The sequence below is a fragment of the Lynx rufus genome, unplaced genomic scaffold, assembly GCF_022079265.1.
Source record: "Lynx rufus isolate CCGP_SWC_20201006 ecotype Redwood Valley unplaced genomic scaffold, mLynRuf1.p SCAF_16, whole genome shotgun sequence".
Classification (NCBI taxonomy): Eukaryota; Metazoa; Chordata; class Mammalia; order Carnivora; family Felidae; genus Lynx; species Lynx rufus.
This window is the reverse complement of record NW_025814830.1, coordinates 41,032,630-41,047,859: the sequence shown is the minus strand read 5'-3', so window position 1 is coordinate 41,047,859 and position 15,230 is coordinate 41,032,630. Positions and strand designations below refer to the sequence as shown.

The 15,230-nt window shown below is 40.5% G+C and overlaps 1 protein-coding gene across 8 annotated transcripts in view; it reads right to left on the bottom strand.

Moving 5' to 3' along the window:
* The window catches only part of NFAT5 (nuclear factor of activated T cells 5), a 122,069-nt gene that overhangs the window by 12,709 nt on the left and 94,130 nt on the right, over positions 1 to 15,230 (bottom strand). For 6 of the 8 annotated variants that reach the window (XM_047078672.1, XM_047078671.1, XM_047078675.1 and 3 more), the window contains 4 exons: positions 14,066 to 14,149; positions 4,647 to 4,792; positions 1,261 to 3,760; positions 420 to 663 (listed from right to left, as the gene is read on the bottom strand). In XM_047078672.1, coding sequence (XP_046934628.1) covers positions 428 to 663; positions 1,261 to 3,760; positions 4,647 to 4,792; positions 14,066 to 14,149 — 2,966 coding nt within the window. In that variant the 3' untranslated portion in view covers positions 420 to 427. The remainder of the gene's footprint in view (positions 1 to 419; positions 664 to 1,260; positions 3,761 to 4,646; positions 4,793 to 14,065; positions 14,150 to 15,230) is intronic. The other 2 variants (XM_047078673.1, XM_047078676.1) reach the window with 1 other exon arrangement.

Below are 15,230 nucleotides of genomic sequence, written 5' to 3'. Positions count from 1 at the left end.
CCGTGGTGAAGAAACTTAGAACCAAAAGGATTGCCTAGCATCAATACTATGACCACAAACTATCATCCAGAATAATTTATTCAGATTTAAAAAGTATCATCTTACATTTTATTTTGAGAGAGAGAGAGAGAGAGAGAGAGAGGCAGAGAGAGAGAGAGGGGAGGGAATCTCAAGCAGGTCCCACTCTGTCAGCACAGAGCCTGATGTGGGGCTCGATCTCACAAGCCCGTGAGATCATGACCCGAGCTAAAATCAAGAGATGGACCACCCAAGTGTCCCTAAAAATACCATCTTGTGAGAAAGCCGTATTTCAAAAGAGTAGGGTCTAAAAAGTGTTATTACTTAAACCTAAATCTGATAAGAATAATAAAATTTATTGATGCTTTTCAATAAAAAAGAAACCAAAATGCAATACTTACTTATCCAGTTAAAAGGTGCCAGTCAAGTTGTTCCCTTGGTTTTGCAATGAAACAAGCAAATCAATCTTTTCAATGTTCTGGTTGGTGTTTATAGAGGACGTTAGTGAAGAACTCTCTGGCATTTGCTGAGAAAGAAGTGTTGTCACAGGTGGCTGGCCCTCATTCTGTGGTTGGCCTGGCTGACTTATGGCCATCAACTGATCTGGCAATGTAGCTGGTCCAGAAGTTAAAAGCTGACTACAGTCTGCAGAAATATTTAAAATAGAGAAGCTACTTGATTAGTTACTTTCTGTTAAGGTTCATAAGAAGATATTTATTAGTTGTTGGGGGAAATTCACTATTGTGTATAGAACTAGAAGTGAGGCAACTGATAGCCCTCCAAAACGGTTTTTACCGAACAGTACTGGAATTCATCCCAGGTTTACTCAAAGCAGTATAAAAATACAACTTTGCTTAGTTAGCATCATAAGTAAGTCCTACATGCTTTCCTTGGTATGTAAACATTAACGATGGGTTAACCTCCTTGGAAACTACTTAGTTTAATTGGCAGAGATATTTTCTGTCATTCTTACTTCATTTTCCTTTCAAGTTTACAGCTTAAAATGGTAAACACATTCATTTATATTCATTACCATATTTAGTCCTCCCAATATCCTTTTCAAGTATATAATTATTACCAACATTTAGCTGTGGAAATTGAAGCTCCTGCAGGTCAAATAACTTCTCTAAGATCTCACAGTATGTAAGTGGTATGGCTGGGATTGAACTCAGTTCTAACTACAATCTGACTAACTACCATCTCAGCCACTAACATTTAAGAAATAAAATTAGAGTTTCTTACTATTTTGAATGCCAAATAAGAACATTCCTGAAGTCTGTTGAGATGAGCCAGGAGAATTCTGTAGTTGGTTCATTGTGCCTCCAGTAGTGTTGTGAAATAAAGTAGCCTGTGGTTGAGGTGAAGATGTGGCTCCTTGGATTCCAGGCATGTTGTTCTGAGGGGAATAAAGAGGAGACTGCTGCATGTCTTGTTGGTTCATACTGGTCTGCAAAGCAGACATGGATGCTGGAGAGAGGAACAGTGTTACTTGCTGCTCTTGAGAACTGGGTGACCCTTGGACTAACTGAATCTGAGGAGAGCTATGGAACAAGGAAGTCTGTGGCGACTCAGACTGGGCAGGACCTGGGTTCTGAAGAGAGGAAACTGTAGGCTGGTTCTGAAATTGCATGGGCTGCTGCTCTTGGTTCATGGGGGCCATATTATTTTGTTGGTGAAAGATGGACTGATTCTGTTGCTCCTGGTTAGCCAGCGCGTTTGGACTTGGGTTGAATATCATGTTTGGCGGTGGCTGCTTCTGAGATGCCATTGTAGCCATGGTGTTCTGATTACTGAATAAAATGCTCTGCTGTTGTTGCTGCTGCTGCTGCTGCTGCTGCTGCTGTTGCTGCTGCTGCTGTTCCTGGGATGGAGAGTTACTCTGGATAGCAACCATTGAGTGCTGTGACTGGAAAATTGTTCCTTGTTGGTTTTGAGGCATTGGATTTGGAGGAAGGGAGCCCAGGGACACCTGAGGCTGAAATATACCTTGCTGGGAGGGTTGGGCCTGTTCCTGGGAAAGCATAGGGGTCTGGATGTGTGATATTGGAGCCTGCTGTTGAAAAGCAGCTTGCTGCTCAGTGTTAGATGTGGACTGAAGCGGAGAAATTGAGTTCTGAGCTGCAAAAAATGAAATCTGTTCTTCTTGGGCTACGGTGTTACTTTGAAGATTATTCATTGGACTCTGGGAAAGAAATATGTTGGCTGACTGCTGGTCTTGAGGAACAGAAGAGCCCTGTAGCACAGCCATGGTACTTTGCGAGTGAAACATCGGAGGCTGCATTTGTTCCGAGGACGTTGTAGAAGTCTGACTGTGAACAATAGGACTTGGGCTATGAAAAATAGAACCTTGAGTTTCCTGGGAAAGGTTCTGAGCATCAGCAATAGGATTTTGGGGATGAAAAAGTGGAGCCTGTGAATGAGAAGACTGCTGCAAAAAATTCCCAGATTGGAGGGACATCATCTCATTACTTTGCTGGAATAAACCATTACCTTGTTGCTGAGTACCATTATTCTGAACACCCATCATACTTTTCGTAGATGAGAAAAGGTTTACTTGAGGTTGACTGTCCCCACTATGTTGCATTTGGACCATGGTCTGAAAGACACTGTTCTGAATCTGCTTGGCTTGTGCTCCAGTCTCTTCTCCATCTCCTGAACTTGATGTCTGAAACATGGTAGTGCCAGGGGTGGCAACCTGCTGCGTGGTGGTTGTAGTAGTTTCATTTCCAGAAACTGCAGGGGGAGAAGAGAACAATTCGCACTGCATTTGCATGTCTTCGTTGGTAGATAATGCGCTCATCATGTGAGAGGTCTGCTGGTAAACTGGAGATTGCTGAAGGTTTCCATTTGCTGAAGCCGGTGAAGGAAATAACTCCGACTGAATCTGGGCAGCTGCCTGACAGATACTCTGTTGCATCTCCATCACCATTGCAGCCGATGATTCCATCACTTGCTGCTGCTGTTGTTGCTGTTGCTGATTGGATAATGTGTTTTCGCTCTGTGGGTGAACACTTTCGGCTCTTCCAGCTATTAAATTATCTGGTCTAGTATGGACTGTTGGCTCTGTTGAGGAGAACATTCCAGGGCTTACGCTGTTTTGAATTTGACTGACTTGTTGAAAAATGTCTGCGCTAAGCTGTTCTTGAACATTCTCATTACCATCTGGAGCAGAAAACAAAACTGAAGATAACTGTTGTTGTGCCTCTAAAACTTGCTGGACCAAGTCAACATTTCCACTGCTGCCACTAGCAGTACTGCCCGTAAAACTCCCGGCTTGCAAATGCTGAATCGTATTCTGTAGCTGACTCACGCTGTTTGGGGATGGGAAAATATTTGATGACATCTGCTGCTGTAAAGTCTGTGCTTGTTCTTGTAGTGGTGACTGCTGCTGTTGCTGGGATGACTCAGTCAGGTGTGACAAATTAACCACTGTGCCATCAGATTGTAATACTTCTCTGGACTGAGTGTCTCTTGTCTGAAATGGTGTAGCCGGCTGCAGTAGTGCATCACTGTTGGGCAGCTGACTAGAAGCAGAAACTGCTGGAAAGGTACCAGGCTGTGAAATGTCCTGTGTCTGGATAGTTGTCAGGGTGTCTGGGTTGTAGGTCTTGGGCTGAATCTGCTGCTGCTTTTCATTTTCAGAAGGTAAGTGGGAAGATGATGATGATGAAAAAGACCCATTTCCTGCTATGTTAGAGATATTTTCTAATGTTTGTTGAGTTGATCCAACTGTCTTTGTAGTCTAAAAAATAAAAATCCCCAAATAATATGTGTATATAAACATTAAATTAGCTCATATGACACTTCAAAAATTATTATTCTAAAAACACACATATATGCAGGACCAAATTCTACTCTACATTATTCTGTTGGAAAACAGGTGCAAGATTCTCAGGGATACCATGACATCTGACTGTCATCAGGATATCTTTTTTTCTTAAGTTTATTTATTTTGAGAGAGAGCGAGTACGTGAGCAGAGGAGGGCCAGAGAGAGAATCCCGCTGTCAGTGCAGAGCCTGATGCATGACTCGAACCCATGAACTATGAGATCATGACCTGAAACGAAATCAAGAGGGGTGCTCAACCAACTGAGCCACTCAGGTGCCCCTCTTTTTAACAAATGTTGTAAGTGAAGACAGCCAAACAAAAAACTAGAATAATCAGTTACTGATATGCTTAGGACAGGAAGAACACATTAACAGTAAATTTTAAAGTATCTCCATTTTGTGGATCATTGGTAGAATTATAGGGGGGAAAGTTATAAGTGAGAAAGGGAAAGAGAGTTATAGAAAAAGACTGGGGGAAAAAAAGGAAATAAAAAACATCTCCAATTCTGAAAATACTAAACCTATACTGTCATCAATGCCCTACATCCCACAGGTACAGCTAACATTAATTCCTTCCTTACCAAAATATATATTAGAAGTCACTTTGCAGACTGTTTTATTGGTTGGTAAAAGTATTCACTCTGAAAAGCAAAACTCATTAACTGCAACCAAAGAGAAACACATGTGAAAGAAACAGGAAAAGTAAAAAGCATAAACATGGGGAAAGGTAATCAAACTATTAAAAATATAGCAATTTTTATAACAGATTAAGATGTAGAGCACTTATCAATGCAGCTTACCTTAAAAATAGGGGAAGATCTTTTTTCTGTTACTTCCATTGGAGTAACATCTTCACTCTTAATCATACTGCTTGATATGAGTGGAGTGATCAGAGCACTGGGAAGAATATTTACCTTATCTAAGTTACAACCAGTAGTTTTCATTGCTGTACACACACCAAAAAAAAAAGAAAGAAAGAAGGTTTAAAATCATCAACTATTTCATTCTATAATATGTTGACTTAGTCATGATTTAAATGTCTTTTTTTTTTTTAAGGGAGAGAGAGAAAGTGTGCGAGCAGGGGAGAGGGGAACGGGGTGGGGAGGAGAGAGAAAGAGAGAGAGAGAGAGAGAGAGAGAGAGAAAATGAATCTTTAAAAAAAAATTTTTTTTTAATGTTTATTTCTGAGAGAGAGACAGAGCGTGAGCGGGGAGGGGCAGAGAGAGAAGGAGACACATAATATGAAGCAGGCTCCAGGCCCCGAGCTGTCAGCCCAGAGCCCGATGCAGGGCTCAAACTCCCGAACTGTGAGATCATGATCTGAGCCAAAGTCAGACACTCAACTGACTGAGCCACCCAGGCACCCGGAGAGAATGAATTTTAAACAGGCTTCACACTCAGCACCCATCACAGGGCTTGATCCCAAAACCCTGTGATCATGACCTGAGCTGAAATCAAGAGTCGGAAGCTCAAGTGACTGAGCCACCTGGGCGCCCCTAAATGTCTGTTTTTGTTTTTTTTTTGTTGTTGTTTTTTTTGAGATCATTTTTCAACGTTTATTCACTTTTGGGACAGAGAGAGACAGAGCATGAACGGGGGAGGGGCAGAGAGAGAGGGAGACACAGAATCGGAAACAGGCTCCAGGCTCCGAGCCATCAGCCCAGAGCCTGACGCGGGGCTCGAACTCACGGACCGCGAGATCGTGACCTGGCTGAAGTCGGACGCTTAACCGACTGCGCCACCCAGGCGCCCCCTGTTTTTTGATGCTATGCTGGTAGCATGAAATATAAAACTGGTGTATCAAAATGTGTCCTCCCTTTTTTGAAGCAGTAGTGGTTTGAGGCCTCCTGATATGAGCCAGGTTAGATAACAACAAGCTTAAGCAGTTCAGTGCCTCAGGGCCCTTTGGAGGTACTATGAATTGCACTAATCAACACAGCCACAGTAAGTTGTAGGATTCAGCTTAGAAATCTCCAGGTAAAAGCTACTCAATCACAACTCTCCTCTTAGCATATGGCTGCCCAGCAGCATAAAATCAAAACTTCGTAAGGGCCATAGGATTGTTGGAACATTTCTCTCAACAAAACTCAAGTGTCTCATTAGCACATACCACCAAGTAACCAGACAGACTTTGCTTTTCTATATTAATGTCTTAGAAAACATGTATTTGCTAAGTTCTTTTAGACAGGACTTAATTTTTTTTCTTTTCAGAAATTTAAGAATTATTGTAGGTTTACCAATTAAATCTCCAAAGCAAAACCAGCAAGTATTTTCTACTTCCCTCTCCTTCATTCTGCAGGAATAGTTACAGATTTACACTACGGAGACAAAATATATAGCAGATAAGGTAGGTTTTACCATTTTGGCATATCTACTTTTCCTCCTTGATTCCTTTTCTTTCTTTTTTTATCTCAAGTCTGCACTACTGGCATTTAGTGGAGCCTACTGATACCACAAATGATAGTCCTCTGAGCTGAACATCTAGCCAAATTCTGAATCTAAGTGTTTACCACTACTTTGAAACCCTGTGGAGACACATACAAATTCCCCAGAAGGCATGGCTGTTAAACTCCTTAGTTTGATACTGAGAAGAAATACCAGCTACAAAGAGGATTTTAAAGTGGCATATGGTATATGACCAGGATGGCTATCTTTGTAAATATTTTGATTTACAAATATCTGAAATTTTCTTGTCTTACTTCAGCTGGTCTCACAGTTAATTGGCTAGAAACAACTCCTGTGGAAATAGATTATATTGAGGGAGGGGAAAGTGCTCATTTAATTTTTGATAGTGGAAATAGATTATATTGAGGGAGGGGAAAGTGCTCATTTAATTTTTGATATTCTACATTTTATTACTCTGAGAAATGGATCATTTACTCATGAATTCTCAGGCCTATTTTCACCTAGATTCTAACAATACCAATACAATTCAATTCATAATCCAATTTTGACTGAGACAAAACTAAAGATCATGCACAAGGCAGGCATTTAAAAGTATTCTAGGCCCATCTCGGGGCGCCTGGGTGGCTCAGTCGGTTAAGCGTTGGATTCCGGCTCAAGTCGTGATCTCGCAGTCCGTGAGTTTGAGACCCGCATCGGGCTCTGTGCTGATAGCTCAGAGCCTGGAGCCTGTTTCAGATTCTGTGTCTCCCTCTCTCTGACCCTCCCCCATTCATGCTCTGTCTCCCTCTGTCTCAAAAATAAATAAAGGTTAAAAAAAATTAAAAAAAAAAAAGTATTCTAGGCCCATCTCAAAGGACAGTTTGAAAGACCACTGGTAATGTCCTAAGTTGATCCTATAATGTTCAACTATCCTTTTTTTTTTTTTATGTTTATTTACTTTTGAGAGAGAGAGAAAGAGAGTGAGGAAGGGGCAGAGAAAGAGGGGTATGAGGATCTGAAGCAGGCTCCATGTTGACAGCAAAGAGCCTGATGCGGGGCTCAAACCTGCGAACCAAGAGATCATGACCTGAGCTGAAGTCGGACGCTTAACCGAATGAGTCACCCAGACGCCCCTTCAACTGCTATATCTGCTTTTTAGTTCTAGTAGAATATGAGTGTCATGAAGGCAGATTTTGTTGTTGCGAGGTACATAGTAGGCAACCAATAAACATTTGCTGAATTAATGAAGCAATGAATAATCTTACTTTACTTTTGTCATAGTTTGTTGTGGACTGTTTGGTTAATGATACAGTGTAATGTTGCATATTTTCATTATAATATTTCTGGCCTAACAAGTTTAACATCTAAAGACAAATTTATATTACAATTCAATTAGAAACTATATAAAAATTCACTGACAAGTAAATGCATCACCTACAGTTAAATCGATCTGTACATGATTTTTGCCCAAATTTATTTAGAGAGTAATTCTTTTTTAAAAAAATGTTATTTTGAGACACACACACACATACATACATACAAGTGAGGGAGGGAAGAGAGTGAGGGAGTGAGGGGGGGGGCGGAGAGAGAGAGAGAGAGAGAGACAGAGAGAGAGAGAGAGAGAGAGAGAGACAGAGAGAGAGAATCCCAAGCAGGCTCTGTGCTGAGCGTGGAGCCTGACTCAGGGCTTGATCTCACAACCCTGATATCATGACCTGAGTCAAAATCAAGAGTTGGATGCTTAACCAACTGAGCCACCCAGGAACCTCTGGAGAATAATTCTTATTATCAGAGTTTTTCCCCCCCTTTTGGAAAGTGAGAATGGGTGGAATAAGTTGAGCAAGAGTCTTTAACTCCTCTAAGGAGACTACTGATAGGCAGGTCTATTGGTATAGACAAACAAGAAAAGGACAATTTGTCTAATGTCCACCCAAAGATACAAATCTTTCTATAGCCACAGGCACGAAGTCTTTCTATGGCCAATAACCATTTAGTTTTCTGACACTTATTCTGGTCTGCTTGTTGTTTTAGCTATGTATGAACTATAGCTAGAATCTTGCTGGTGCTACTCACAAGAATGGAAGGTGCTTCCCTGAGCTCCCTGGTGTAGGTGGTGAGGGATGCTGGACCTGCATAAAGGGAAAGAGTTCTCCTGGTATGCTCTCTGGTCTCCTGATACTAATGGGCTTCCCATTCTATCCCTGCTGGTGCTGCTGCAGATAGGGAAGCACTTATGTGGGCTACTTCTGCCACTGGTTGGAAGGTCAAAAACTTCAAGGTCAGGGTGGGTTCCCGGCCATTGGGTCAAAGTTTGGGACACCCTGGATCTGTTTCACTTTCTGCCATTGGACTGCCTTCTATTACTGGGTGGAAGATTAGGAGACACTTGGCCTGGGTCTTCCTCTGCTGTTGGGGGAAGGACAGGGACTCACAGGACCTGCTGATACCACCAATACAGGCAGCACAGGGCCTGTGTGCTATGGCCTGGTATGGGGTAGGGGATGGGTTGGCTCCCTGGGTTCTGTTGTTCCCTCTTCTGCAGACCGACTGACCTGCTTCAGCTGGCTTATGTGAAGCCTGTGTTTTGGCCCTCTTCGGTTCTACTGTCTGGATATCTGGCCTACTGCTACTTGGTAGGTGTGGGGCATGGAGTGGGTTGACCATCTCAAGTTCTGCTCTTGCTACCACAAATGTGGGTGGGGGGGTTAGATGGTCCCCTAATTTTGCTAGTGGGTCAGCTGCTGCCACTAGGTATGAGTCATCCTACTAAGCCTCTACTAGGCTTGGCCTTTCCTGGTCTTTCAGAGCAGGCTATTCATACTTATTTGTTGATTTATTCTGTCTGTACCTGTGGCCAGTTTTGAGTCACAGACTTCTCTGGTGCCCAATTCAGATAAATGGTAGATATAAAGAAAACCCAGAAAACTCACTTAGGGTCAGTCTCCAAGTTCTGAGGTCCCTAGCCTGTCCACTTTCTTCTTTCTATTTTCAAAGTGTTTTTACGACTGTTCAATTATCTCCAACATAATTTGGTAGATTTAGAAGGGAGAAACAGGGAAAAGTGAGTCTATACTATCTATCGTACCCCAGAACCTGTAACTATATCTTAATGGACCAGTAAACAATATTAAATGGGTTGAGAGATGTCACTCTACCTTTCTTTCCTACATTCTCATTATGTATTTATAATCCTTTACAAAGTTTCAGGCACTGTTCTGGGTTCCAATGATGATTAAGATGGATAAAGCCCAGGGTGCCTGGGTGGTTGAGTCAGTTAAGTGTCCCCCTCTTGATCTTGGCTCAGGTCATGATCTTGCAGTTAATGAACTGAGCCCCATGCTGGCCTCTGGGCTAATAGCATGGGGCCTGCCTGAGATTCTCCCTCTTTCCCTCTCATTCTGCCCTTTGTCCACTTGCATGCTTGGTTTCTCTCTCTCTCAAAAAAATAAACTTAAAAAAAAAAAAAAGATGGATAAAGTCCTACTGCCTAGAAATTATATTTTAGTGAAAAAGGAAAAAAACATCAAACATGTAAAGTCTTTGTATTGCCTAAGGGTTAGGGGAGAACTCTTAAGCCAATTCAGAAAATCCATAAGAGAAGATAAACACATTTCATCATCCAAACATCAATTTGAATTTGTGAAGAATATGAGTATTGATAGTTTATGCCAAACAACTTTTTAAAAAAATGTTTTAATGTTTATTAATTTTTTGAGGGAGAGAGACAGAGTGTGAGCAGGGGAGGGGCAGAAAGAGAGGGAGACATAGAATCCGAAGTATGCTCCAGCCTCTGAGACTGACGCAGGGCTCAAACTCATGAGATCATGGCCTGAGCCGAAGTCAGACACTTAACAGACTGAGCCATCCGGGGGCCCCTATGCCAAACAACTTTTAAACAGTCTTCTCTTCTATCTCTGCAGACAGTTGTTGAAACTCAGAACAATCTTTACTAAAAGTTTGTTGTCAGCAAGCAGCCTTTAGATCAAGTACAAATATGTTAGATTAAAACATAAATTAAGATTTAGAGGGGAAGAAATAATAGTTTTGGGGGAAATCTAAGTTGCAAGCTATGTCAGTTACTAGCTGTGTGACCTTGAGCAAATTACTTAACTTCTCTAAGCCTTGGTTTTATTCATCTGTAAAATGAGATTGAGATATGTCTCCTCCAAGCTTCAAAACCTTTCCACATAGTTAAAACCAGTTAGAGAAAAGCATATGTTCTCAACGATTTTTCACACTCATCCAATTAACCACTGCTTACAGAGCTGAAACCATGAGGGAATGCACATCAATACAAGTTGATCCTCGAACAATGTGGGGGTTGAGGTACTGACACTGCCACACAGTTGAAAATCTGCACAGAACTTTTGACTGTCTCAAAACTTTGTATCAAAACTAATACATAATTAGTTTTGACTGTATCAAAACTAATGATAGCCTACAGTTGACCAGAAGTCTAACCCATAAAATAAACAGTTGATTAACATATTTTGTATGTTATATGTATTACATACTATATTCTTACAATAAAGTAAGCTAGAGAAAAGAAAGTGCTATTAAGAAAATCATAAGGAAAATAGATATACCATATCTACTGAAAAAATCTCCATAAGTGTACCTGTGCAGTTCAAACCTGTGTTATTCGAGGCTCAACTATACTTTATCCCTGAATCCTAAACCTGCAGTAAAAGTCTTTGAGCGATCTATCTAGAGAATCTCCTCACATCTACCTGTACCTATAGATACAGAAAACTTTCTGGAAATATGCCCAAGAAACTGTTAACAGTAGTTTATGCTATATACTTTGTCTTACTTAATTTGTATTGTTTTTGTGTAAAGGATATAGACACAGTGCACTTATCTTCTTTACTCTCCACCCACTCTCGCCTGAGCCTTCTCCAAGGAATTAGAAATTTCCTTTAGAGCAAAAGCTTTCAAAAACTATCATATTTAGGTTATCAAGTTCTAAATCTTGTTTTTTATTTTTTTTAAGTTTATTTATTTATGTTTTGAAAGAGAGAGAGAGAGAACAAGTGAGTGAGCAGGGAAGGGGCAGACAGACAGTGAGAGACAGAATCCCAAGCAGGCTCTGCACTGTCAGCACAGAGGCTCACATGGGACTTGAACCCAAGAGCTGCAAGATAATGACCTGAGCCAAAATTAAGTCAGACATCTAATCGATTTAGCCACCCAGGCGCCCCAAGTTCTATATCTTATTGTAATTGATGTCTATTTAAGTCACTTGGAAGATTCCTGCCAGCACACAAGTTTAAAAGTCATTTATAATGCTCAGTCTTCATTAAACGATACCTAATTAAATCTCTCAGATGGCACTGTGGTATTATACTAAAGCTCTGATTTCAAGCAATCATAAAAATAAGACATATGTCAAAAAAAATTCCTGGTTCTGAAAGCTACTATTTTTAAAATTGATCACGAATCTCCAAATAATGATATTCTATTTAAAATGACAAGTGAAAAAATTAAATTGATAAGTTTAGCATTCAATTTAATATTCTACCTTCAAAAAATTTTTACCATGATTTCACTTGTAACTGTCAAAATAAGGTCTGAATTGTGAAAAATTAATAGCATGTATCTGTGTGTTTGTTTCTAATCCTTTTTAAAAAATGTTTATTTATTTTTGAGAGAGAGAGAGTGAGAGGGGGAGGTGCAGAGAGATAGAGGGATAGAGGATCAGAAGCTGGCTCTGTGTTGATAGCAGGCAGCCCGATGTAAGGCTCGTACTCACAAATCGTGAGGTCATGACCTGAGCTGAAGCCGGATGCTCAACCGACTGAGCCCACTCAGGTGCTCCTGTGGTCTGTTTTTTGCCAACTTTGCCATCCATGCAGGGCTTGATCCCACGAACTGTGAGATCATGACCTGAGCCGAGATCAAGAGTTGGTTGCTTAACGGACTGAGCTACCCAGGCACCCCTCCTTTCTTAACACTAGCTAAGTGACCTTGGGCAAATTATTTAATTTCTCTGGAACCTTGGTTTACTCCTCTGTGAAATGAGAATAATAAATTACCTACCTCAGAGAGTTTGGAAATAGTGTCAGTAAAGAGCATAGCATTTTGCTGAGTACTTAATATACGTTCAATAAATGTTAGCTATTGTTAGCCATTATACAGTTTTGTAAATCTTGTAGTTGAATCAGATAACCTTGGCAGATTACTTACTGCTGCATTATTCCTCACTAACCTACTCTGAAAGTGTCCATGGTCAGAAATTAAAATGACAGGCATACTGAACATGCTATATGTATATGAATGCTGAATTTTACTGACAATATAAAAAAAAACCCACTGTATTTGATTAAGTATTTTTAATTTTAAAATTTTATTTGATTTAACTCACATGAATTCCAAGGCAGAAAAGTGCAAATAAAGGCTAGAATTAGAAGAATAAATCAATGGCCATTATATAATTGACCTCTTCATATATAATGGCAAAAAAGCATCATCACTGAGTATCTACTTGTGTTAGAAGTCTATTAAGAAAAATATCTACTCGATTCTGGCTCCACCACCATGTGTCAGCCACCTGAGGTATTAAAGGTTGGGTGTGGAATAAAGCATGCAAGATGGGGGAATAAAAACTAGACAGACAGAAAAAAAATCTACTCTACCACATTATAACATCTTGAAGATATCTTCATTGTCTCTTGGGATTGGCAAAGAGTGAATAAAGATGTCAGAAGAAAGAGTAACTAAAAAAACTTAAAAAAATTTTAATGTTTATTCATTTTTGAGAGACAGAGACAGAGCACGAGTGGGGAAGGAGCAGAGAGAGAGGGAGACACAGAATCTGAAGTAGGCTCCAGGCTCTGAGCTGTCAGCACAGAGCCCGATGCGGGACTCGAACTCACTGACTGTGAGATCGTGACCTGAGCTGAAGTCAGATGCCCAACCGACTGAGCCACCCAGGTGCCCCAAGAAACTTTTAAAGATGTTAAAATTTTTCAAAATAGGGGCGCCTGGGTGGCTCAGTCGGTTAAGCATCGGACTTCAGCTTGGGTCACGATCTCGCGGTCTGCGAGTTCGAGCCCCACGTTGGGCTCTGGGCTGATGGCTCAGAGCCTGGAGCCTGCTTCCGATTCTGTGTTTCCCTCTCTTTCTGCCCCTCCCCCGTTCATGCTGTGTCTCTCTCTGTCTCAAAAATAAATAAAAACGTTAAAAAAAAATTAAAAAAAAAATAAAATTTTTCAAAATAGTTCAAATTTTGGTGTCTTCAGTTTCAAAATTTCAATGTCAAGTACTAATCTTGGTAGCAAGAAGCTTTATAAACTCTATTTTACATACATTACTGTATTTTATACTTTTAATATTTTTTTTTTCTCAACTTTTTTTTTTTTATTTATTTTTGGGACAGAGAGAGACAAAGCATGAACGGGGGAGGGGCAGAGAGAGAGGGAGACACAGAATCGGAAACAGGCTCCAGGCTCCGAGCCATCAGCCCAGAGCCTGACGCGGGGCTCGAACCCACGGACCGCGAGATCGTGACCTGGCTGAAGTCGGACGCTTAACCGACTGCGCCACCCAGGCACCCCTATACTTTTAATATTTTTAACACTGAGGAATGAAAAACAAAACAAAAGTCTCCTCTACTCCAACATGTTTAAAAAAAGTTTGTTCATATGGTGACTTAAGGGAAATATCAAGTTGGGAAACAAGCATTCAGTGAAGTTAAACAAATATTTATTTTGGGATATGGAAGATACCCTGCTAAGTGTCCCAAGTATGTGAGAGAAAACCAAATAGTCAGATTTGCTAGAGAAAACATATAGGATAACCTATTTGTAATTTTTGAAAAGAATCAACTTGGTACCTTTCATGGCCTCTTCAAAAGAGCAAGGTCTTGAAGGACTAGATATTTCTTTCTTCACATTTACATTCAAAGCACCAGCTGCTGCTATTAAAGCAAAACAAAACAAAAAGATTGATGTATTTACTTGAATTTGTACATAAAAAGATGAGTATCTTAAAATTCTTTCATCAGAATATTTCCCACAAGACATTATTAAATCATTTGTTTAGCAGAAAATCCAGGCAGAGAGGAGTTTTTAGAACCATCAACCTATGCTCTAAAATTCACCAACCGAGTGGGCAGCAGCACATGCTCACTTATCAAAACAAAAGCAACGGTAACTTTAAAAAATCCTTCTTGTAACAGTATTCATATTAAGGATAACTGATGAGAAGACTGATATGAAACTTTTTAAACTGATCAAATATACTGTAACACTAGCATAAAAAAAATTCACCATTCATCCACCTAAATGATTTGTTAAAAAAATATATCGATTGAGAAACGTTAGTCAATTAATTGAACTAAATTTTTAAAAACCTGTAATGAACATAAAGAATCTAGAGGGGCGCCTGGGTGGTTCAGTCGGTTAAGCGTCCGACTTCAGCCAGGTCACGATCTCGTGGTCCTTGAGTTTGAGCCTCTCGTCGGGCTCTGGGCTGATGGCTCAGAGCCTGGAACCTGTTTCTGATTCTGTGTCTCCCTCTCTCTCTGCCCCTCCCCCGTTCATGCTCTGTCTCTCTCTGTCTCAAAAATAAATAAACGTTAAAACAAAAATTAAAAAAAAAAAAAAGAATCTAGAGCATTATGATTATTCCTTTTGTAAAGCCTTGGAAAAATCCCTTGTGCACTGTTAATGGTGAATTGCTCAACTATTATTACATCAAGTCATATCAACTATATCTACTATGGCAACCTAAAAATTTTTTCTTACGTTTATTTATTTTTGAGAGAGAGAGAGACAGAGTGCAAGCGGGGGCAAGGCAGAGAGACACAGGGAGACACAGAATCCGAAGCAGGCTCCAGGCTCCGAGCTGTCAGCACAGAGCCCGATGTGGGCCTCAAACTCACAACTGTGAGATCATGACCTGAACCGAAGTCAGACAGACAATCAATTGAGCCACCCAGATGCCCTGGCAACTTTAAATTTAATGGGCCTAAGAACAGAGTTCAGTTCTGAAATGAT